At 41.1% G+C, this 26,575-nt stretch overlaps 1 protein-coding gene across 5 annotated transcripts in view; it reads right to left on the bottom strand.

The window, feature by feature from the left end:
• Window positions 1–26,575, bottom strand: part of FBXO15 (F-box protein 15) — a 58,628-nt gene that overhangs the window by 20,972 nt on the left and 11,081 nt on the right. For 3 of the 5 annotated variants that reach the window (XM_045004056.1, XM_045004052.1, XM_045004053.1), the window contains exons 2-8: window positions 23,549–23,668; window positions 18,642–18,746; window positions 15,170–15,412; window positions 14,552–14,761; window positions 5,923–6,052; window positions 4,795–4,877; window positions 2,592–2,737 (exon numbers count right to left, since the gene is read on the bottom strand). In XM_045004056.1, coding sequence (XP_044859991.1) covers window positions 2,592–2,737; window positions 4,795–4,877; window positions 5,923–6,052; window positions 14,552–14,761; window positions 15,170–15,412; window positions 18,642–18,746; window positions 23,549–23,643 — 1,012 coding nt within the window. In that variant the 5' untranslated portion in view covers window positions 23,644–23,668. The remainder of the gene's footprint in view (window positions 1–2,591; window positions 2,738–4,794; window positions 4,878–5,922; window positions 6,053–14,551; window positions 14,762–15,169; window positions 15,413–18,641; window positions 18,747–23,548; window positions 23,669–26,575) is intronic. The other 2 variants (XM_045004054.1, XM_045004055.1) reach the window with 2 other exon arrangements.

The following is a 26,575-nucleotide window of genomic DNA, read 5'->3' on the forward strand; positions in this document are numbered from 1 at the left end:
CATCTACTACAATGAATAGAAGCTGTTACCTATCAGCTGTGTTCTTGGAGAATCAGGGCGCAGTACCCAGCCTGTCTGACTCACAAAAGACCTTCTCCCACCCCCGCAGCCTCTGTTTGAACTAAAGCCAATCAGAAGAAAGACTTACAAAAAGCAATGCAAAGGCAGTGGAAGACACACCTAAACCCCTCCGGACAAGGGATTAAGGGAACTCCCCTAGCCTCATCTGGATTAAGGATGGGACAGAGAGGCATCCCTATTAGCATACAAAATGGAGAACAGAGATTCCAAGGCAACAGCAGGGGAGCGCTGCATTCTGGGGGATCTCTGATCCAGATGTTAATGAACCCACGCCTTCACACACCCAGCTCAGTAGTTATCAAACCAATTCTAGTAATAAATTCTTTACTGGTATCCAAAATACTGAAGCTGCCTAATTGCATTGTGAGCTCCTTCGAAGGAACACCACCCCTAGCCAGGCATGGGCAGCTCCTAATGTTTAGCTTGAACAAAACAACTTTGGTATACTCCCTTGAGCCATCAGTTTACCCCAAAATAAATCTATGTTCTCCCTTGAATCATTGTTCTTTCACTACAAAAACCCCTACCCATGCTCAAGTAAGTGCTCTGATGCCTGGATCCAAAATCTGCATCAGTTCCACTGGGACTTGATCTTCTCCTGAATGATTGTGCTGGGGGCTCTGCCTGTCTCCACCACTCTGGACCCTCAGCTACCACCACCACCCTGGGAACCCCAATTGATTCAAGCTTCACAGAGTGGTGAGAACCCATCTCTCTCTCTCTCGGTATAGCCTTCTGATCCTGACTTTTGTGATCAGTTATAGTTTTCTAAACCTGATTTTTATAATCAAATTTAAGTTAGATTTAATATTATCACTGTTTTGTTTGTTTGGCTCCCCTTGTATGATTATTACCTGGCAATAAATAATTTTCATGGTTAAGCTGGTTGCTTCTCTCTCTCTCTTCCTCCCCCCACACCCCTGCCTGCCCATCCATGGGTGTTTTTTGGCTTCCCCATTCACTCTGCAGCAGTACTCCTCGTACCTAAGCTAAAGATCCCTGCAGCACCCAAAAATCCTGTGGGGTTTGCATCAAGTGGGTTACTACCAGAACAATTGTAATGTGAACGTGGGGACAGGTACATGCTGAACCTGGGGCATATGAGGGTAACAGCTTGGAAGTGCTGCTCGACCCAGGCTACTGAATCCAGGAACATATACAGGATCAGCTTGGGAGTGCTGATTAACCTGGTCCTCTCAGATGCGCTCTGTTAACGTGTGTGTGTCTGTCTGTCTGATTCTGGAGCTGGAAGAACCCAGCCCTGGGGAACCTAGGTTCTGCAGGATAGCTCCATTGGGAGGGAACTTGCAGAAGGGAGAAGTAGAGCTCCATATGAGAACACAAGTGACACAAGCAGTACACATTGATAGAATTACAGAACGCCAGCCACCAGAAGAGTAACCCGAATAAATGAGCGTACCCCGAAGTAACAGGCAAATTTGGTAACAAAGCATCAACATTAGCCATTTATTGGAAAAATAATCTGAAGCAGTAATAATTGCTTACCTCATTTTTTAAAAAACAACTGTTCATAGGGTACAGATTTTGTTCTCTCTCTCTCTCTATGATTTTTAAAATTTAAAAAGTTTCCTTACCTCCTACATCCAACATAAAAAGGAATGCATATTTTTCATCATGTAATTTGAGAGGGACTCGGGGTGGGGAGAGGTGAGAAGGATGGGAGAGAATACAGGATTTTCTGATTTTATTTGTTGTCTGGGGAAATTGTTATCTGAGTTTAATTATTTAATGCTGCCAGCTGGCAGGATTTATTTGTATATTATTATTTAATGCTGCTTGGTGGTTATTATTGTAAGTTTAATTATTATTAGGACCCTCAGAGTTTCTGCATGGGCATGCTTTACTGTTAAGCCCAAGGAAATAAATAAAGTAAATAAATATTATTGTAAATTATTTACAAACACTTACACAATTTCTCACAACTTTGTATTGATTGCCATAATAACAACATATGTCAGTCTAGAGAAGGAGACCAAACAATTATATTTTGTCTGAATCACGGTATGCTTATTAAGTTGCACTGTATCTGAACAATAAAGCTTTGTTAAAAATCACATCTAGTCAAAGCAAATTTAAGTAATTGCAGAAGAGCAGTAAATTAAAAATAAAACCACACTGAAATCAAGTCCTGGTTATTACATTTGTTTAATACATTATAAAATTAATTCTGTTTTTGGAAATGCTTTGTTTGTTACCAAGATGCTTTATCCCAATTTCAGCCTTGAAACGTAGAGAACAGTTTTATTTTTAATCCAGAAGCCTGAATTTTTTTTAAAAAGAAACAACAGACATTACAATATCTAGACTGTCAATTTGCCAGCAGTAGCCAACAAAATAATTCCACAACAAAAATTCAAGAAAGAAAAAACTAGTTTATCCTAAAAGCCAATTCTATTTTCCCCCTTGAACAGAAAGGAGTTGAATACAAATGGGGGAAAATGAACCCAGGAACCATTTTTAAAGGAAAATCTAAAATCCATTAACTCTACCTTTTCTGCAGAACAGACTGCGAAATGTACCACAAATGTAAGTATGTCCTCCGCTGTGCATATCAATATGTAGTTGGTAGCCATGCAGTCCATATTCTGGGTCAACATCATCCAGTATAGGTTTATGAGGGGGCAGGATATATTGTCTTAAATAAAATCAAGATAAATCAGGTGGGGAAAAAAACAAATTTAGCATGGCAAGAAATGCTGAGTAGTTTCACCAGAGGAGGTATTTTAAAAAGATTTGGAAAAGGGCAAATGCAATTAGCAGTCAAGGTGTTCTACTTTCCTACTTAAATTTCTGAATCTCAAAGTTTCACAATAGTTTACCATATTCATTACAAGGTTTATTAATGTGCTGTAAAGACTAGTCAAAGGCAGCTAACTAAATTTACCACTAAAACACACCTAAAGTGTGTACATGTAAAACTTTAATAGAAGGACTTGTATGCATTACTCTGAATCAAACACCCATCTGGCCACCTGCTTTTTTCTAACACAAGTATCAGAGGGGTAGCCGTGTTAGTCTGGTTCTGTAAAAGCAGCAAAGAATCCTGTGGCACCTTATAGACTAACAGACGTTTTGCAGCATGAGCTTTCGTGGGTGAATACCCACTTCTTCAAGAAGTGGGTATTCACCCACGAAAGCTCATGCTGCAAAACGTCTGTTAGTCTATAAGGTGCCACAGGATTCTTTGCTGCTTTTTCTAACACAGTGGTTCTCAACATATTACACATTGTGGGAACATATGTGTAGGCTGCCGCCTCCGGACCTCAGGGCCAGCCAGCTGCCTCAACACCGGGACCCCCGCCACTCGGGGTGGGTCGGCTGCCACGTCTCCCAACCCCCAGCCACGTGGCTGCCCCAACTGCCTGCCCCGGTCCCCTGCCACCTGGTTGCCCCAGCCCTCAGAGCTCACAGGACCAGGCAGCTGCCCCAGAGCCAGGACCCTGCGGGGTGGGCCAGCTGCCCTGGACCCTGGAACTGGCGGGACCAGCCAGCTGCCCCAGACCCCAGAGCTCACAACTCCCTGGGGCCACAAGGGAGCACCAGAGCCCGACCCCCTTGCAGTAGGCAGCGGGGCAGCCGGGACCCTTCTCCCCAGGCAGCTGGGAACCTGGAATCCAGGGCACATCCATGGTCTTTAGCACACAGCTGACCTGGGCCACAGCTGTGTTCTAACTGGGCCGCGTGCCACAGGTTGAGAACCACTGCTCTAACAGCAGGCAGGGAAATAGTGTCCCTGTGCCTGAACCCTAGTGGAAGGAGCAGAGTATTGAATCACTGATGTGGGGTAACATTTTCAGAAGCACCTAAGTGACCTAAGTCCCAATGAAGGTCAATGAGACAGACTCTTAAGTCACTTACACTTAACAAACTAAGTCACTTAAACATATTGGAAATTTTTACCCATATAAATGACTGTCCCCATGGAGTGAAAGTTATTAGATATTCTGTGTGTGAAGAGAATCCCAATGAAGGGGGTTGGGAGAGGGGGAGAGAAAGAGAGCATATCTACGCCAGATAAAATGCTCCTTCAGCCTAGGAGGAAAGGGTATGAAGGAGAAGAAAAAAAAAAGAGCTGCTCATGGAGGCTAGTTGACATAGTAAACATTGTAACCATTATTTTGGCTATTTTAACATGTGTGAGGAAAAGCTCACACATTAATATATTGCATTAATATACAATGTTATATACCTATTTAAAGGACATTGTCTACTAGAAATCTAATAACTTTTTCAATAAGATTTAAAAGTAGATTCAGGTTCTAAATTAAGTCACCCTGTCACCATTGGATTTACAATGACATTTTCCTATTTTTTAAAATGTCCCTCTTCCCTGTGGGTCTGTCACACATCAGGAGAAAGTGACTAAAATAAACTGAAAGAAAAAAAATACAGAAAAATTTCTAATCTCTTTCAGCTACAGTAAAAGGTTTCAGACACATATGTAATTAAGTTTAGCGTCTCTTTAATGTGTTACTTCACCGCAGTACATTTTAGCATGGAAAACATAGGCCTCTTCCACATCATTTTGTAAACCAGTTGTTGCAACTCTAGTGCACAACAGAGTTCTTATTCTTGGTTAGAGGGAATTACAATTGTTACTGAACTTTATCACCAATCAATTTTAATTTTCAAACTCAATGCTTTATTTAAAAGATCCCTAGCATCCACAGGCAAAGAGAAACCAGTACTTACATAGTGGCAGAGCCCAAAGTGCTTCTCTCAATAAGTTGATGATGATGAAGACTCGCCATAACAAAAGCAATTCCATTTCCTTTCTGAAAAGTTAATTACAATGAATACATTTCTCACTTGCAAGTATGGTGCATTAAAGCCCACAGATAAATGCTTCTTCTTTTGCTGCTGCGAGATTACCACAAAGTATTAGTACAAATTTAATAGTAATTATATGTGGGCCACTATTCACATAGACTGCTACCATAAACATTGTCCCAGCACAAGAATACATAAAGCACCACTGGATAGCTACCCAGATAGGAAGATTCTCTGCAGTATCAGCAACAATTCATTAATCTTATTTTTCTACCTTATAATTAGCACTTTTAAAAAGGTGAGCAAAAATGGGGGGAAAAAATCAACCCAAACCTTTTTCTGAGGTGCTAAATACCCAAACAAACTTAACCAGGCAAATTTAGATACTTAATAAACAGCTAGGGCCATGGTGAGCGGGACTAGCTGAAGAGTTAGGTGCTACTCAGTAGCAGTCTAATAGTGGTAGAACCACAGGATTCCACCCAGAGAAGGATGAAATTAGTGACACACATCACCCGAGGAGAGCACTCTTAAAGGACTGTAAAGAGGTCTAAGGCGCCTCATGCCCTGTAACCGTGATGGTACAGTGAGACTAGGTGGTGGTGTAGCCTGGTGATCCACTCTAAAGTGGGGGGAACCAGAGAGTAGCACTCTGGGAGAAGTGCAGATCAGGGCCTGTCTCTTGGAAAGAGTGCCAACAAAAAGTCTGGGGGAGAGATCACACGTGCAGCTTGCCCTTGAACTGTGACACTATGTCAATTTAAAAAATCCCTGGCATATCAAAAACTGGAAGAGGAAAATAAACTGTACAATGCACATCTGAATGTCACATTGAAATAATTAGAAATCTATTTTTTAAAGCATAAATAGTACAGGGGGCCTTGACTGTGGATTCCTATTAGGCTATAGAAGTCATTTGCATGCATCTTCTTTATCTGCATATATATGTGTGAACTTTACAAAAGAAAAAATAAAAAAGGAAAGATGGAGGAAACTGTGCCTTCCAGGCTACCATAATGAACAACATACTGTAGCTGAATGTAATCTTACCTTCCAGAGACCCACCAGGAGTCCTGGGTTCAAACGGAAAAGTTGCACAAGCATGTCAGAGCCAATCATTGTTGTCACTTTAGTGAGGTTAGTAAGGTTGAACTCAGCAATTAAGGAACGTCGCCGAGGTCTTTGAAGAGACACAGCAGAGTAAAGAAAGACACGAGTGCACCATTAGTAATATGAAAGTTCAGCCACTTTTCATTTTCTTCCTGGGCACTAAAACAAATTGTTCTGAAACTGTGCAATATGAGAAGCAGTAAAAAGTCTAACTAGCAGCTTACCAGCAGGATTGCAAAGCCTAGTGGGAAGAGAATCTCCAATAAGGGTGTCTACCAAAATCTATCACAGGCTGATATAACATATCCACTGTATAGTTCAACAAGAGGAACTGATGTGCTCACTAAATTTCTTAAATCCCAGAGGGTTCTTTTATTAACAAATGGTTTATTATAAAGAAAATGCTACCATAGCAAAGGGAATCATGAAATATTCATCAACATGAAGCAGGCAACTTAGGAAGGTAAAGCTTTCTTGGAACAAGTGAAATTTGAACAGAAAGATCATTTACTAGTGAATACGGTTGTATTTTTCAGGTTTTTTGTACCCTACCAATCTGGGATCAAAAATTGGTGTAGAATCACAATGGTAATATATATTTAATACCATTGACTGCTGCCTTATTGGCTGTTTGCAGGAATGTAGACAGTGGCTCTTTAGTGTATTCAGTCCTTCCCACCAGAGAAGTTTCACAAGACATTGTCTGGCAACTGCTCATTCTCCACAAAGACCCTTGTAAAGATCCATAATGTCACTCTTCCCATGCTTGTTTGTTTGTGTTTGTTTGTTTTAAAAAAAGCAGGATGACATCAGCAGGAGATTGCAGCTGCAAACACGTCCCAATCACAGCAATATGCTTGTAATACTCAGTTCTTCATTCCTAGAACTTCAACAGTGTAATTTTTAGGATACAAGACTACACATCCTTTTACTGAAATTCAGATTCTGCAGGCTCAGTAACTCTCCCAGTGTGTGACCAAGAACAAGGATCTGATGAAAATGAACAAGCAGCAACTCATCCAAATAAGGCAAGAGACACATTTAGGAGGAACAGGCAGTAGGAACAAAGAATCTGTATTATCGATTGAGGAGAACTAACTTCTGCTAAAATAGTTCACTACTTCAGGATCCTAATTAGATCCAAAACTGTTCCTGGATTTCCTGATAGTAGCAGTATTACCTTTCTTCATCTAGCAATACAGCAGTAGGTGAAGAAAGGTGAACCTTACAACAGTTACTGACACCTCTACAACCTCCAGCTTGCCTACTGCCATGGTCCACTTAAGGCTTCCTATGATGTCCACTCTGAAGCTCCAGGAAGCTAGGGAAGAAAAAAAGACTTCCCATCTCAGGCTGCTGTGAACATAAAAGACCTCCTTTTAATCTCTGTACTGGTTCCCTGTTTGCTTCTGGGACTCGTTCAAGGTGTATGGATCATCATCAAAAGGTCTAGGACCTAGTTATTTGAGTCTCTCTCTCTCTCTCTCTCTCATATGTTAGCACATCACAAAAGTTAAGCAGAGATGGGGAAACATCAAAATCAAAATGGCCAACCAATTCCAAGACCTGAGAGCTTGCACCTCTGGAATTTGCTATCCTTGCAGCCTACAAGAGCCAACACATAGAAACCTCCAGTGCAAGAAACCCTTAGTGCATGGTTTAAAAAACAAAAACAAAAAAACCCACACACAGCAAAGTAGTGAAGACCTTTTTAGTATTCATTATCATATAATTTTGACAGGTTTCCATGCCCCTACTTGCTTTATGTCCCACCCTCTGGCCTCATTTTTGGAAGTGTATATTTTTTGATATGGCAGGCATTTTGAAAAAAAATGTTTTAGTTTTTCTTTTATGGGTGCATTAGGACTGCTTCTGTGTGTTTTTTCACACATTAATGTTAGAAGATTTTCAGAAGAAAACAGGTTTTTACACATTTTAAATAAAGTTTAGTAAATAGAGATTAGGCCCTTTTTCAGTAATTTACAAAAGAAAGTGGATTATTGCAAAGTGAGAAAAAGGAAAAAAGAGAGTTTTAAAACTGCAGGAAAGGAAAATACAGAACGTTTTAAAGTAGCAAGAAAGAAAAAAAGAAAGAGAAAGGTTCAAAACAGCAGAAAGGAGTAAATAACACTTCCTTATTCACTTTCTCCACAACATTCATGATTTTATAGACCCCTATCATATGCCTTCTTAGCTGTCTCTTTTCTAAGCTGAACGTTGGAGTCTTTTTCGTGTCTCCTCACATAGTAGCTGTTCCATACCACTAATCATCTTTGTTGCCTTTCTCTGTACTTTTTTCCAATTCTAATATATCTTTCTTGACATGGGGCGACCAGAACTACAATGCAGTATTCAGAGTGTGGGTGTACCATAGATTTATAAAGTGGCATAATAGTATTTTCTGCCTTATTTTCTCTCTCTTTCCTAATGATTCCTAATATTCTGTTAGCATTTTTTACTGCAGCTGCACACTGAACAGATGTTTTCAGAAAACTATCCATGACTCCAAGATCTCTTTCTTGAATGCTAAGAGCTAATTTAGACCCCATCATTTTGTATGTATAGTTGAGATTGTTTTCTAATGTACATTACTTTGCATTTATCAACATTGAATATCATCTGCCATTTTGTTGCCCAGTTTTGTGAGATCCTTTTGTAATTCTTCACAGTCTGCTTTGGACTTAACTATCTTGAGTAATTCTGTATTGTCTGCAAAGTTGGCAACCTCAATGTTTTCCCCTTTTTCCAGATCATTTATAAATATGTTGAACAGCACAAGTCCCAGCACAGATCTTTGGGATATTCCACTATTTACCTCTCTCCACTATGAAAACTGACCATTTATTCCTACCTTTTGTTTCCTATCTTTTAACCAGTTGCTGATCCAAGAGGGGACCATCCCTATTAACCCCTTACTGCTTACTTTGCTTAAGAGCCTTTGGTAAGGGAACTTGTCAAAGGCTTTCTGAAAATCCAAGTACATTGTATCCATGAGATCACCCTTGTTGACCCCCTCAAAGAATTCTAATAGATTTGTGAGGCATGATTTCTCTTTACAAAGGTCACATTGATTCTTTCCCAGCATATCATATTCATCTGTGTCTGGTAATTCTGTTCTTTACTACAGTTTCAAACAATTTGCTTAGTACTAAAGTTAGGCTTATTGTCCTGTAATTGCCACGATTGCATCTGGAGCGTTTTTTAAAAATCGTCATTACATTACATTAGCCATCCTCCAGTCATCGGGTTCAGAGGCTGATTTAAGCGATAGGTTAGTAGTTCTACAATTTCACATCTGAGTTCCTTCAGAACTCTTGGGTGAATACCATCTGGTCCTGGTAACTTATTACTGTTTAATTTATCAATTTGTTCCAAAACCTCCTCTACAGACACCTCAATCTGGGACAGTTCCTCAGATTTGTCACCTAAATAACATTAAGTATGTTTTTATACCCTAAAGAAACATGAAGAGCAGGAAAATGCTAAGTTAATTTCCATAACTAAATAATTATTATCTCTGTGACATAGCTGAAATAAAGATCTTAGTCTTTTTTTTTGTCTAAATGACTTGCATAGTAAGAAAAAACCCTGCAAAAAATAGTTTACAGGAATGTAAATTGTGAAGAAATATGTTCCCGTGGAATACAAATATTATACAAAACCCTCTTGTAAAGAAGGGTTTTACAATTAAAAAATAAAATGTAAAGACATGTCATAGCTTCCTAAATGTTGAAAGGAGATCTTTAGTTTGATTTTTAGAGTTTTACCTAAATGAATGGATCAGAATGTAAAAAATCCAATCAAACAAAAATTTCTCTACTCATAAACTATAAAGAAAGCTTTACAATTTAGGGTACAGTATGAAACCCACCAATGATGTGATACCGGTCACTCTGTGTTCTTAGGGAACCAGGGCACAGTATCCAGCCTGTCTGACTCATGAAGGACACCCCCTCCCCAGCCTCTGCTTGAACCAAAACCAATCAGAGAAAAGACTTGCAGAGAGCAGTGAAGGTCGGTGGGAGACACACTTAGTTCCCTCCTGACAAGGGCAATAGGATTAAGGCAACTCCCCTAGCCTCATCTGCATCAAAGATGGGACAGGGCAGAATCTCCATTAGCTTACAGAATGGAGAACAGAGATTCCCAAGGCAAGAACCGCACTGAACTCTGGGACCAGAACAGCAGGGCAGCCCTGCATTCTGGGGGATCTCTGCTCCAGATGTTAATGAACCTACGCCTGCACACACCCAGCTCAGTAGTTATCAGACCAATTCTAGTAATGAATCCTTGATTGATATCCAAATACTGAAGCTGCCTAATTGCATTGTGAGCTCCCTGGAAGGACCACCACCCATATCCAAGAGTGATCAGCTCTTATTGTCCAGCCTAAAGAAAACCCTTGAGTCATCAGTTTACCCATAAACAAATCTAGTGTTCTCCCTTGCACCATTATTGTTTCCCTACCAAAAACAAAAAAACTACCCACGCTCAAGTAAGTGTTCCGATGAATGGATCCAAACTCTGCAACAGTTCCACTAGGATTTCATCCTCTCCTGACTGATTGTGCTGGGGGCTCTGGCCTGTCTCCAGCACTGAGGACCCTGAGCTACCACCATCACCTGGGAACCCTGACCAGTTTAAGCTTCATGGAGTGGTGAGATCCCAGCTCACTCACTCTCTCTCTGTTTTCTTTTCTACCTCAGGTATAACTTTCTAACCCTGACTTATTTGATCAGGTGTAGTTTTCTATATATGACTTTTGTAACCTTTAATAATGTAACTGTTATATTTGTTAGGCTCTCCTTGTGTGGTTATCACTATTATTCAATAAATAACTTTTATGGTTAAGTTGGTTGCTTCCCTCCCTCGCTCTCTCTGAACTTTACTCTTTTGTGGTTTTGGCTTCCCCCATTTATTCTGCAGTGTTGGAGAGAGTTCTTCCTTTACTTCCACAACAGCAATGCTCCTCTTACTAAAGCTAAAGATCCCTGTAGAGCCCAAAAATAGTATGGAGTTTGTTCATCAAGTGGGTTACTACCAGAAAAATTGTGACGTGAAAGCAGGAATAGGGACATGCTGAACCTGTGACATACGAGAGTGGCAGCCTGGAAGTGCTGTTCGACCCAGCCTGCTCAGGCTTACTCTATTCCGGTGCAGTACCTGTGGCATATAAGGGTTGCAGCTTGGAAGTGCTGCTTGGCCCAGCCTATTGAGCCCAAGGGCATATAAGGGTGGCAGCTTGAGAGTGCTGATTGACTCAGTTCACTCAGACTCGCTCTGTTAGAGAGAGAGTGTGAGTGAGTGAGTGAGTGTGCGCGCGCATCTGATTCCGGGGCTGGAGGAACCCAGCCCTGGGGAACCTAGACCCTGCAGGATAGCTCCATTGGGAAGGGACTTGCAGAACGGAGGAGTAGAGCTCCATATGAAAACACATGTGACGCAAGCAGTACATTGATAGAATTACAGAAACACCGCCCCCCTCCGAAGAGTAACCCTAATAAATGAGTGTACCAAAATAATGAGCAAATCTGGTAAGAGATGGTTTTTACAATAAAAAATAAAAAAAGACAAAAGGAATAGCTTTGTGACTGCATGAAGCTAGACGATAAGTCTGTAGCCTTTGACAGTTTATCTGAAGAAACAGCTCCAACCCCACCCCACTTCCCAACTCTTCCTTTCCTAATGTCTTTTTAAATTGACAACTGTTATTGTCTTTTGCTAAATATACTGTTTTTAAGTTTTAAAAAATAAATGTAAAAGTTTAACATGTAAAACAGGAGATGGGAATAACAGAACTGCCCTGAATTTTAGGGCAACAGGGATAACTGACTGAAATCTTTTTTAGTGAAACAGTCTTGTCACTGGCCATTCTTTGTTAACTGTCATGCTTTGAGCATGGGCAAGCATTTGTCATACAGAAACTTTATGAGGCACTATTTCCCTCAGATAATGGACTATCAGAAATAATAAATCAAATAAGATTAGCAAAAACACTGAGGATTGCATGCTTGGAGATATTTAGAAGTACCTGCAAGGCAACAATCACAATTTTTTTTTGTTTATCATTACATTCAAGAGGCCCTAAAGAATTGTTCTTTCTGGTGTTCTATAACACTTTACATTTTACCTTTGTACAAGCTGTAATCCTAGATGCTTTGCAGCATTAAATAATGAGAAAAATACTGAAAAGCTTATGCCCAAGTTATTCAGTAACTTAATAAATAAGTTAGTCTTTAAGGTGCCACTGGACTCCTTATTGTTTTTGTACTGAAAACAGAGGTGCTATGATGACTAAAGTCCTAATGCAGAGGGCCAGGGGGAAAACTGAAAGGTACAGCTGAAGCAGAAGAAAGCATGGTTTAAGAAGTGTTCTGAGGCTATTTTACGATGGCCCAGACGCCCTGCTGCCTAGATTTCTTACACTCACACACAAACGCAAGGGGACCCTTGTCAGAGGAACCAGGGGCGGCTCTACCTTTTTGGCCGCCCCAAGCAGTCATGCGCGGGAGGCGCCCCGGAGCCGCAGGAGCAGCGGACCTCCCGCGGGCATGACTGCGGAGGGTCCGCTGGTCGCGCGGCTCGGCTGGACCTCCCGCGGCTGCGGATGGTTCGCAGGTCCGGCGGCTCCGCTTGAGCTGCCGCAGGCATGCCTGCGGGAGGTCCAGCCGAGCCGCGGGACCAGGGAACCGTCCGCAGTCATGCCTGCGGAAGGTCCACTGGAGCCGCGGGACGAGCGCCCCCTCCGCAGTCATGCCTGAGGCAGGTCCGGTTGTCCCGGGACTCCGGTGGACCTCCCGCAGGCATGACTGCGGCAGGTCCGCCGGCCCAACCTGCCGCCCCCCCGGGAAAGGGCTGCCCCACGCGCGTGCTTGCCGCGCTGGGGTCTGGAGCCGGCCCTGAGAGGAACAGGTTGTCTATATGCCTTTTGTTGTTGACAAACTGTAACTTAACAAGTACAATACAAAAATAAGGGTGCAATCTACTTCCCTTTTGACCCCAACCCCCCATCTTACTATGACACAGACAGAAGTTTCTCCTTAGAAAGGGATGGAGGCCTATGGACTTTTAAAGCGTTGTCCCTAAACTACTGGCTAAGAATGTATTTCACAACCATTGTATAAAAAAGAATGAGCCATTTGAACAGACCTGTAAATTAAATATGGAAGTGCCTTATTTTCCCCTCTCAAGGAAATGAAAAGGTTGATTTCTGATAGAGCTACATTAGAATTATACAGGAAAACTTATTTTAAGAGAAAAGGCAACTGACTACGTAGTCTTAACAAATGTTGCATTTTTGATTATATGTAGTTTCATAATCCTAGGGAACTTGATGGTACTGACTGCCCTATGAAAAAACAACAAATTTCACAATCACATGTACTTTTTCTTAAAAATCAGAAGTCTAATTCGTTGTGATTTGTTAACTAGAATACTTCGTTAATATAGTTCCAGACAAAGATTGGTAAATTACCCAGAGAAACCAAAATAAGCCAACATTTTCCAATAAGAAGGAAAACACTGTACTTTTTATATGCATAAGGTCTTCTTTTAATCATAGTCAAACACCTCTCGATGGCTATGGCTAATAAAGTAAAAGTGTAAATTCCTAGGACTACAAACATACCGCCTTCCCTAATAAACCAGATTGTGTATGGCAGGCTCAAAAAGTCTTCTTTCCAGACATAAGAACTTTTACTTTGTAAACTATTTCAGTTAACAGATCAAAAAGAGTTAGATCACCAATTTTAAAAAGTATATGAGGTTGTGGGCACTAAGAAAGTCAATGGGCATGTTACCAATAACATCAAAGAATTTAAATATATATATAATTTTTTCTCTTCTCCACATACATCACTCACTCTTCCTGGACAATGACACTAGATCAACACGTTTGTGCTCTGGGTCTTATGCACTACCATACTGTTGTGTGCAGTTTCACATCACACATAAACATTTAAATTACTGACTAACACTCTGAAGCCCTTCCACTTACACCAAAGAAATCCTTTCATGGATTTTTTTTTAAAGATTTTATTAAAACCTCCCTTTTATTCATATTAGGTTTTCTAAACACACACATTTGTTTTAAACAAAAAACATTCAAATTAAAATATATTTTAACAACATTTCCTTACTTGTGTAACAAATGTCTTAGATTTATATATATGATTAAATAGAGATAAAGAATTGTTCTCACTGGATTTTTAATTACAAGTTTTCCATGGGTCTGGATTTACCATTCTGTCTTATTTATATCTATGCTTAGACTGTCAGTTTTCCAAGGCAGGAAGTGTCTCTATTTTTCTGTATTGTACATGGTCAATCACTATATCATACCTGCTCAGTTCATAAAATAATGTGATAATAAATAAATAAATGATTTTGTTAAATTCTCTATTCTCCCTGGAACTCCCTGGTGCCAGTGAAAAACAAGAAATAGATTTCCTAGGATAAGCTGTAGGACTAAAAATAATTCACTGGTTGGGCCAGTTTTAGGTCAGGCAATTTCCACACAGACAATTCCAACAATATTTAATTGTATAAAAATACTTTAATTTAAACTCACCCATTCTTGGTGGGAACTTTACATTGGTCAAGAAGCAATGGTGTCACACCACATAATTCCAGAGTTGACAAGGTGTCTAAACATGGCCAGTTTGTACCATACCAAAATACAGTAATAGATGTGTCATTATAAGAGATGTCCACCTGCTCCATTACATGTTCCTTTCCATTTCTGTCCTTCAGTACAATCACCCATCTCAAGCTATATGTTCTGTTATTGAGGAAGTAAAAACAATAAAAAAGTTTTTAAAACAACCTGTCAGAAGTGACAAGAAGAATGTATGGAACTTTAGAAATTCAGGCAGCAATGTCCCTGGGGATTCCTTGGAGAAGGGCATGTATTCTTCCTATTACTTTCAATGGAAATAACCAAGGTAATTTCTCTTAAAGTGTCTTCTTCCCTGCAAGCAAAACTTAGAAATATTTCTTATTTCACTTTTATTTTCCTTACTTTTATCTTGTGACTAAATCACATTAATCAGATTGTGAGAGCATCTCCTCATCATGATCTGAATTCACAACTCTATTTCGCCATACACAGATACCATAATAAAACCACTACACCAACATTCTGAATTAGCTTGGGAGTAAACACACTTTATGACAAGACAACACTTACTTGATAGCTTCTTTGGTTTTAAGTGGAAGGCCAGTGGAAGGGTTTATAGGTTTCAGAAGCTGAAATATTCTAGTTTTGCCAGTTGCTATTTGTTTCATGATATATTCATTCTTCCAATATCCTGATTCTCTGTCCTGAATTGTAGCATGGCTTAGTAAGACAGCTGTTCTTTCAACAGAGTTAGTTTTCCAATTTGTTCTTTTAGGTGGAAAAAAACTGGAGTAAATTTTGAACCAGATCACACTGGAAAAAACATTCAAGAGACAAAGTAAATCCCATAAAGAGTTATTACCAGTGAGGGCACAGACCAGTAAAGAACAGACCCACCAGCATCAGAATTAAAATATACAGTTGCATGTGCATCTCAGGCATTATTGAGAATTTTATTAAGAAAAAAATATATTATCCAACTTTAAGAACAAGTTGGGTTTGTTTGATTTAGGTGGAGAGAGGGAATACAAATAATTTCTAGAAAGTCCCAACATCTAGGTTTTGCCTCAATGGCTGATGTCCTTCTGTATTCATAATTTCCCCTTCTTTTAGTTTGTTGTTAAACCCCATATTCTGTATTAGTGCGGATAAGCTTGAAATTAAGATTGCTGGGGGAAAGACAAGTCACATAATGAAAACCAAAGAGCATTTATACACATCTTGATATTTTTGTTGGATATAAAAAGTTTTACCTGACATCATAATACATGAGATACATCCTACTTGTACTCATTACCTTCTCAAACAATTCACATTGAGCTCAGTGGGAATGTCTGAGCAAAGACTGAGTAAGGACATCATAATCATAACCAACAGGGAGATGCAAACAGTGCCATTTGTGCTGCATTCCCAGACCTGTCCTCGCCAACACAATGCCAGGGCAGTCACCTGGTACAACTTAGAAGGCTGCTTTAAGTTGTGTTGGCTGCTAATGTCCCCAAGGGCTAACCCAACAGCTGGGCCATACCAGGGATGTACTCAACATGCCCTTTTTGTCCCAAGCCACATCCCTTGCACCATGGCTAGAAGAGGGTGGCATCAAAACTGCTATAGTGGCTCCTCGCCACCCAAGAGTCGCCACTTTTCCGCATCAAGAGTGTTTTATAAATGTTATCTAGTTAATCCCCACTATACCCCAGAGAGGTAGATAAGTATCACTTATGTATGGGGAAAATATGACAGCAAAGTTAAAGGATTGCCCAATGCCTAAAAAAGTCATTTTCAGAATAAGAACTCAGGACTTCCCAATCCCTAGCCTTGGGCTGCAGCACTAGACAACATCTCTCTCTCTCTCTTTTTCATGCATTTTTGTATGCATTTAAAAAACACCCTTCCTTCCTCATGTTATAATTCTTTCCCTCTGGGGCTGTCCTTTCCTCATTAAAACATGTTAAAATCATACAAATTAGAGACGATAGGAAGGGAGAGGGGGACAGTATGCAATAAATATGTTACCATTTATCCTTTGAATACAATTTTACAACTGATGAACAGGATGTGCTACCAAAATATCAACCACACAATCCATAGTAATTATACCAAAGACACATTATGGGGTTTTATTTCTCACTTAGAAATTAGCCTCAGCACAGGATTTTCACATCCACTGGCCAGCCAGATCTTCCTTACCAGTCCCTGCTTTTTCCCAGATGAAAACTATGTTATCTTGCTCTAGTATGTTTCTCTGGGTCTTTTTCCATAAAATATTCAGGGCTTAGATGGCTCCCAGGCTGACCTCTGTTCAAGAGAACAGTCAGTCTCTCATAGCAGCCTGTTTCCCATGCCCTCAGTGGTTGATGTAAGTCATTACACATCACTACCACCAAGCTCTCTCTTCTTATGAGTACATCATTCCTTTTGTAGGGGCTTCTCTGGAAAGTCAACTGTAGTCTGATGGTCTAATTCATGTAAGATTTATGTGAAGCTTCCTCTCTTCAACTCTTTGAGCTGAGGCTGTGTAAGGCTGCCCCCTGTAAGAGGAGCTGCCCCCTGTAAGAGGTTGCAAAGATCATACCACCAACAGCCCAAGCTTTCAAGTCTCCTCCTCCCACTCCTAGATTCTGATTTGAAAAAGGAATTCAGGATGGAGAAGTTAGATTTCAGAGAAAATCCCAGAAGCAGGACAGAGAGCTGAAAATGTTTAGCACTGGAGGCTGAGATGAGAAAGGAGACCTTGTTCTCAGAAAGGTCCAAAACATCCCTGAGGCGTCAAGTACAGCATTTACCAACTAGGAGGGAAGCATGCACCAGCCTAAGCTATTGCAATCTCTCCCACTGGCAGCAGTTGCAGTCATGGTGTGAGCAGAAGAAAGTAGCTGGGAAAAGGCAAAGGAGTTATTACGGGCCACAAGCTCCCTACACCAGGGGTGCCCCCTTGCATTCATGTGGCCTGTGTAATATAATCACATTTTAAAATGAAATGAAATTGGAGGTTATTTACAAAGTATATTTCTAGCCCTCATGGTTGCAAAGTAAATCTACCATATGTGAACCAAATGCAATCAATGCAGTGAATGTCAGCAGATGCAAGCAGACATTTCAGACCATAACTCAGAGGTGTGGATTTCCCTGACTCTTTAATCTTACTGGAGTGTCCGCTCCAAAGCCCACTGATGACACTTCAATGACAACAGTAACAATTCAGTGCATATCATTTTAGCAGATGGGGTGGGAAATGGAATGGGAGAAATTGGAGAAATAGTGGTGGGTCTAAGGCAAGCAGATTTTCTCCCTAAGTGATGCTAAATACAACAACATGCTACTGAAAAAATGATACCTAAACATTTTAATTACTACACAGAGGCTGGCCTCTCCACTTGATCCATCTGCAAAACTCCCAATGACATCAGTGGGAGATCAATATGAATTGAGTCTTAAATGTATACTCTGACCCATGGACCATAATTAAACATGGAATTTAACCCTTTGAACTGATACCCTTGTGATAACCCTTTTTCTATTTGTTTTTTTTTCTCCTGTTTTTATCAAAAATAAATTCATTGCACTGTGACAAATGAAAGCTGCTGAAACCACCACCAGAACTGCCTAGCTACGTAAACCCCCTGCAATAGCGTAGGAGAAAAACTGGAATGAAAAAGGAGGAACCTGAAAAGAAGGTGTGAAAATCCCTGCCTGTGAGGAGGGAGCCCAGCATCCTGTGCTGGTTAATCTAAATCAGAAAGAAAAGTAAAGTATAAATTGATCTTATAAAGCAATAAATGCAAAAAAGGGTAAGTTTTCAAAGCAGTGTGCTTGGTTTTAGCCATGCAAGTCCCATTAACTTTAATGGAACTCACACAGCTAAAACTGCATCCAGTTTATTGAAAATTTACCATATAGATTGCAATACAATAGAAAAATAGCTGCTGGGTAATTACATCAATTCCCTGGCATCAATGAAACTAAATTAAAAAGTCTCATATAACTCAGGTTAACTTGACTGCTGTGAGATTGAGATTACTATGCTTCCCCCCTTCCTTACTTGTCATTGGCCAGATGATAGAAGCGTTTATTCACACAACCGATACACAACAGGGATACAGCATCCAAATAAGAAAATATCTTCAGTAGTATCTCTGATGGCATACTGAAAACAAAAAGGAAGGGAAAATATTACTGGACTTATGTGCAAAATAGAGTTGACAAGTGGCTAAAACCTTTAACCCCTCAGCACAGGAACATGAACAGAAAAGAGAGAAGAAACCACTTCATAAATCCACATGTCAAACCTGTCTTTGCAAAACGTTGTGTTCTCACCTAGAGCATTAACCTGCAGCCTCATCAGTTTTGATTTGTTGCTCTGATCTAAAGCCTTTGCTTACTGCACTTCACAACAGTCTACTGAAGTGGCACAAGATGTTAACTGCTAGCTTAGTTCCTCATGCATTCATGTTACTTTTTTTGAGCTTTAAGTTGTGAAAAGTAACTTCATTCAAATTATGTGAAATTATTCTGTTCACCCCTCTACACCTCCCCGAGGTTCACAGTCTTTTTCATATCATGGCTCCACATTCAGTCACTCACCACTAATACTTCTCAAATGTATCCCAGAATCTTGTGTGTTCATCAGGGCCGCCCAGAGGATTCCGGGGGCCGGGGGTCTTCGGCGGCAGGGGGCCCCGCTTCAGCAGTAAGTCGGCGGCGGGGGGTCCTTCCGTTCCGGGACGCGCCGCCAAAGTGCCCCAAAGACACACAGCGGGGACCCCCCTCCGCCGAATTACCGCCGAAGTGGGACCCGCCGCCGAAGTGCAGCCCCCACCGCGGGTCTTCGGGGCACTTCAGCGGCAGGTCCCGGAACGGAAGGACCCCCCCGCCGCCGAATTACCGCTGAAGACCCGGCTGCACTCCGGCGGCGGGTCCCGCTTCGGCTGTAATTCGGTGGCGGGGGGGTCCTTCTATCCTGGAGAGGAAGGACACCCCGCCAGCGAAGACTGGGAGCGAAGAAGCTCTGGGGGCCCGGGCCCCGCGAGAGTTTTCCGGGGCCCCCAGAGCGAGTGAAGGACCCCGTTCCAGGGGCCCTGAAAAACTCTCGTGGGGGCCCCTGCTGGGCCTGGGGTAAATTGCCCCACTTGCCCCCCCCCTCTGGGCGGCCCTAGTGTTCATTATCACCTTTCAAATGTGGTGTCAGGTCCCAAGGTACTTTACCAACAGTGCCTACTCCAAGTCAAACTTTGGTGGGATGCTGTATCTCTTCTCAGCTCCATGTGTACTTATAAAAGGTCTAATCTAACTGCCGTTAAAGTCAATGGAAAGACTACTGCTAACTTCAACAGGACTTGCAGCCACCCTCAGGGCACTTCTGAAAGTGCAAATCTGTCTTCCACTGTGGCTGTCAGGCTGTTCAGTGAAGGGCACGTGCCTTCCCTGAAATCCTATTGCTGCTGCTGCTTTGCAGTCACCTGGTGGAATGTGCAAACCATAGCCTGGAGCATGAATTCTTTCTCTAGACTCTAGGGGTTGGAACCCCCAGGCCATTAGATTAACATTTGTGCATGGTACAAAAATTGGAGGGGATAACTCAGTGGTTTGAGCGTGGGCCTGCTAAACGCAGGGTTGTGAGTTCAATCCTTGAGGGGGCTACTTAGGGATCTGGGGCAAAAATCAGTACTTGGTCCTGCTGGTGAAGGCAGGGAGCTGGACTCAATGACCTTTCAGGGTCCCTTCCAGTTCTATGAGATAGGTATATCTCCATATATTATCATATATTTTAAATAAACTTATTCTATTGTCCTCATTTTTCTGAGTGTTGCAGTACCCTGGTGCCAGATGTGCCACTGAACAAAGGAGCTACTGTGGGACTCAGCAACCTTAACATCTTTCCTGATGTCTATGTCCATTTGCAAGTGACCGAGCAAATCAATTGTGGGTCAGAACAAGTCAGCTGTGGTTCTTATGAAGAAGCTGCAGATTTAAGACTACCGTTTACTCCAGCAATCTGTGATCTTCCAAACATAGGTTGATAAATACCACTAAATACTAAGGGAAATATGTTAAAAACTCAACATCTAAGGGTATGGCCACTTTCAGTCACGGAATCTGATTGAAACTCATGCTCATTTTAATCTAGCTAATTCAGATACTGAAGCAGTGAAGCCATGGCAGCATGGGCTCCAACCTGGGCTAGCCACCCCAGTAATTACCTGGGGTCCCAAGATAACGTCATACCTAGTAAGTGAAGGGTATGCTTATGTTCATTTTGGATAAAATGTGGTTTGCAGGGTGCTTATGCATAGGGAAGTATGCTGTGGCTCATTACCCTAGGAACATTCTAGAGAAGGCCATGGGGAGGGGGTAAGCTCAGCATGTGGAATGGAGAACTATGAGCATGTGATAAACAAACCCATATATGGAAAGGTTAACTCTTATTGGTTAGAGGTTCATGTTATGTAACTTGTTATGTAAGTGCCATGTGCTATAAAATAGAAAGGGGAGCGACTCCTTGCTGGAGGGACTCTGCCTGATTTTTTGTACCGGGGCTGTTCTTTTTTACATATTGAATAAAGCCTTGTTGAATTGAATCGCATCGCATCACATTGAATCAAAGTCCCTTGATGCTACCCAGCATCAAGCTAATGTAGTGCCCATCTTTAAAAAAGGGAAGAAGGAAGATCCAGGGAACTACAGGCCAGTCAGTCTCACCTCAGTCCCTGGAAAAATCATGGAACAGGTCCTCAAGGAATCAATTCTGAACCACTTAAAGGAGGGGAAAGTGATCAGGAACAGTCAGCATGGATTCATCAAGGGCAAGTCATGCCTGACTAACCTAATTGCCTTCTATGATGAGATAACCGGCTCTGTGGATGAGGGGAAAGCAGTGGATGTGCTATTTCTGGACTTTAGCAAAGCTTTTGATACAGTCTCCCACAGTATTCTTGCCAGCAAGTTAAAGAAGTCTGGGCTGGATAAATGGACGGTAAGGTGGATAGAAAACTGGCTAGATGGTCGGGATCAACGGGTAGAGATCAATGGTTCCATGTCTAGTTGGCAGCCAGTATCAAGTGGAGTGCCCCAAGGGTCGGTGCTGGGGCCGGTTTTGTTCAATATCTTCATTAACGATCTGGAGGACTGCACCATTAGCAAGTTTGCAGATGACACTAAATTGGGAGGAGTGGTTGATACGCTGGAGGGTAGGGATAGGATACAGAGGGACCTAGACAAATTAGAGGATTGGGCCAAAAGAAATATGATGAGGTTCAACAAGGACAAGTGCAGAGTCCTGCATTTAGGACGGAAGAATCCCATGCACTGCTATAGACTAGGGACCGAATGACTGGGCAGCAGTTCTGCAGAAAGGGACCTAGGGGTTACAGTGGACGAAAAGCTGAATATGAGTCAACAGTGTGCCCTTGTTGCCAAGAAGGCTAACGGCATTTTGGGCTGTATAAGTAGGGGCATTTTCAGCAGATCGAGGGATGTGATCATTCCCCTCTATTCAGCACTGGTGAGGCCTCATTTGGAGTACTGTGTCCAGTTTTGGGCCCCACACTACAAGAAGGATGTGGATAAATTGGAGAGAGTCCAGTGGAGGGCAACAAAAATGATTAGGGGGCTGGAGCACATGACTTACGAGGAGAGGCTGAGGGAACTGAGATTGTTTAGCCTGCAGAAGAGAAGATTGAGGGGGGATTTGATAGCTGCTTTCAACTACCTGAAAGGGGGTTCCAAAGAGGATGGATCTAGACTGTTCTCAGTGGTAGAAGATGACAGAACAAGGAGTAATGATCTCAAGTTGCAGAGGGGGAGGTTTAGGTTGGACATTAGGAAAAGCTTTTTCACTAGGAGGGTGGTGAAGCAGTGGAATGGGTTACCTAGGGACGTGGTGGAATCTCCTTCCTTAGAGGTTTTTAAGGTCAGGCTTGACAAAGCCCTGGCTGGGATGATTTTGTTGGGTTTGGTCCTGCTTTGAGCAGGGGGTTGGACTAGATGACCTCCTGAGGTCCCTTCCAACCCTGAGATTCTATGATTCTATGATCAGACTCACTGGGGACCACAAAATCCCAACGTAAGATACAAAAAGAGTTAAAAATAGTATCAAGTAATTCCCTTGCTCTAGAGTCCCATCCACCAGATTTGAATTTTATAACTACACTTTCCTTTTTTTTTTTTTCTTTTTTTTTTTTCTTTTTTTTTCTTTTTCAGAAAATGCTTTTCCCTCTTGCTGTGTGAAAGACCCACACAGACAACAGGGAAAAGTGATTAAATAATTAGCTACATAGGGAAATTAGGAAAATGGCTGCACACAAAGTGCTATCAAATGTACAAAGTAAGCAAAGTCAAAGACGTTTCTCTAATCTTCCAGTTATAATAATCTCAGATGTTTCTTGTAACAGGAGGTACAAGATTTTTCAGAGAGAAATGTGATTTTTATGTTAAGGGTGTCCCTGTAATATTATCAGACACAACGGTACAGTTCCATCTTCAAGACTTGTTCTGAAGGAAGAGGCCACCCAGTTTACACACCCATCATTCTAAAATTCCATGTGCTAAATATACTTCTCACCATGAAAAGTATTTAAAAGTTTAATTACAAACTGTCATTTATTAAACTAACGCTGTAACAACCTTGATTTTAAGAAGCAATATAGTCATTCATCAAGACCATGGGGTTGCACACAGGTAACTGAGGGACTAACCTGGCCTGCAGAACCTTCATTAAAGGGCGAAAATGCACAAGAAAAGACCCAGTTTATTACTCAGGGCCCAATCTGAAGCTTCAAGGTAGGCTAGTAAAAAACACTCTGTTCATTTTTATACTAAGAATATTTGGTATGGAAGTCACTGAGACACAAACATGGAATTCCACTAGGCTATTTTTAAACATGATTATATTTCAGAGCAGAACAGCCCTTTAAAATTTGATTATCACATTGAAGCCACAGACATACTCACCTCTCAATGCATAGGCAAAATTTTGATTTCATAAAAGTCTTCCGATAATGCCTTTGAATGCGAACATTTTGGGTTTCAGATAGTTTTGCAGACATGGCAGTGAAGATTCCTGACCTCTTACTACAGACACAAAGATAAGGCTGTTAATAGTCACACGATCATTACCTGGAAAAAAATATATGTATCAATATGTACTATGCATCACAGCAGAAACATGATTGAGAAGGACATGTTATATGGCCAATGTTTCACTTCATAACCAGCACTTAAGTAATGTGAAATAACTGAGCTGATGGGAGGAAATGGGGCTGGAACATATGGCCCTGCTATGACCACTCAGGTCAATCTCTACTGATACTCAGAGATGAATGGTGCCACGACCATTACCTGGAAAAAAATATATGTATCAATATGTACTATGCATCACAGCAGAAACATGATTGAGAAGGACATGTTATATGGCCAATGTTTCACTTCATAACCAGCACTTAAGTAATGTGAAATAACTGAGCTGATGGGAGGAAATGGGGCTGGAACATATGGCCCTGCTATGACCACTCAGGTCAATCTCTACTGATACTCAGAGATGAATGGTGCCACGACAATACCCAATCAGTTTTACCAATTAAGACAATCCATTCACCTTGTTACAAAGAGCAACTCCACCATGACCAGCATAATTATACTCCAAAAGAGACTGCCAAGGACTCAAGCTGCTCAGACTGTAAACAGAGGTTTAACACCAAGACATAGTACATTTTTGTTGACCCACCTAACGCTGGTATGTTAATAAAAATAAAAGTCAGTGTAACTTATGCTTTGAATTTGTCAGAACCCAAGAAAAAATTCACAAAGCTATAAATCTGAATCATATCTAAATGTGCAAGTATATTACCACTTCAGATCTGCTTTTGTTTAACAGTATATATTTTGCAGTCATAGGAGTACTAAATCACTAGACAGGTGGGTTTTGCTGCTGTTTTTATGTATTTAGTTTTTAACATGTGCTGGAAGTGTGAGACAAAATTGCCGTTTCTTCCCACAAAACAAAAAAGCAGCATGCTTGTGGCAAGTGCAAATAAAGCCACATACCTTAACCTGCCATACGTTTTATACCTAAGGGCTGATCTACACTGGAGGGGGGGCGGGAAATCGATCTAAGATACGCAACTTCAGCTACGTGAATAGCGTAGCTGAAGTTGAAGTATCTTAGATCGATTTACCTCTTGTCCTCACGGCGCGGGATTGACGTCCGCGGCTCCCCGTCGACTCCGCTACCGCCGTTCGCACTGGTGGAGTTCCGGAGTCGACGGGAACGCTTTCGGGGATCAATATATCGCATCTAGATGAGACGCGATATATCGATCCCCGAGAAATAGATCGCTACCCACCAATACGGCGGGTAGTCTAGACGTACCCATAGTTCCAAAACAGTAAGTCTATTTGAAACTATCTATATATTCATAATATTCTTAATCATCATCATCAAACCCACAAAAACTCTGGAAGAAAAAGCAGAATATGTAGATGGAGCCTCAGAAACCTAATCAGACTCTGACAACCAAGCACCCTGTAATGCCATAGAGTAGAGCTTCCTATATTCTCTCTTTGTTAATGCTCCAGAGTTTGGATTGCCAGCTGGCATTCAAATATCTGGTCAATCCAACTCTCTGTACCTAGGCAACCAACTGATGCTGGGGATGCTTAAAAAGAAATCTAATTTGCATGGACATGGATCAGCAGAACATTTAAAACACATGGGTAATAAATAAAGAACATTTTATGGTCATGGAGCAGAAATAAAACTTAGATAAAGAATTAAAATTAACTTTGACCTCATTATATACTGTGCTACCTTCACAAATTATTATCCCATCACAGTAGAAATCCCTAAGATCCCACTGGGCACCATTAGAAGCATATTTCCTTCTGATCTAAAAGTCATACAGTTCACACTTCAGAAGCCAATCCGCTAGTGCAGTGATTCTCAACCTTTTCAGACTACTGTACACCTTTCAGGGGTCTGATTTCTCTTGCGTACCCCAAGTTTCACCTCACTTAAAAACTACTTGCTTACAAAATCAGACATAAAAATACAAACATGTCACAGCACACTATTACTGAAACATTGCTTACTTTCTTCTTTTTATCATATAACTATAACATAAATTGATTGGAATATAAATATTGCACTTTGTATTTCTGTGTGATACCCGAGCCTGTTTTTCACTTGTGAGCCTTGTCATTCTGGGAGGCAGTGAAGCAACACCAACAATTAAGTTTTTCTCCATATTGAGTCTATTCCTGTAAACTGTTGTAAAACTAGGAAAATACTGTATCTAGATGAGCTGACGTACCCTTTGGAAGACATCCGTGTACCCCTTGTTGAGAACCACTACTCTAATGGACCAGCATGATCAGTAATAACATTTCTAAATATATGTCACATATGATCCTGAAGGTCAGATGTATGTGTGACTATGTCTACTACTGTTAATAGGTAATTTTGGATCAAAGCTGACATTTTTTATTGTGAAAGGGAAAAATGTCACTTTGCATTTTTCAGTAAAACTGCTAAGCAACTGGAACACAGAACTCCACCCTTAACAGGTTAAAGAAAACACCAATCTTTAGCTGTGCACAGGTTAGCAATACCGCTGTCTAGAAAAAGGGATGAAATGACGTCATCTTGGATGAAGCAATGTCATTAAGATTTCTGTGTTCTGAGGGAAGTTTTCAAATGCGCTTAAGGGATTTAGGAACATACATCCATTTTAAAGCCAATGGGATGTGTTCCTAAATCCCAAAGGTGCTTTTGAAAATCTTTCACTTTACTTCTATACATTTCTAAAGTATTTGTTTTTAAAACTTGTATCCCATTTATTATTTTTCATCTTTCAAAACAAAAAGTCCACAGTTCCCTAATTCATCAACTAATTCAATCACTTTCCCATGCACTGTGTGCATGAGGATAAGAAATCAGTCCAAACACTAGAAAAACTTTCATGACGAAATAGATAAGGCTGG

Source organism: Mauremys mutica, chromosome 2 (genome assembly GCF_020497125.1).
Source record: "Mauremys mutica isolate MM-2020 ecotype Southern chromosome 2, ASM2049712v1, whole genome shotgun sequence".
In the NCBI taxonomy this organism is placed as follows: Eukaryota; Metazoa; Chordata; order Testudines; family Geoemydidae; genus Mauremys; species Mauremys mutica.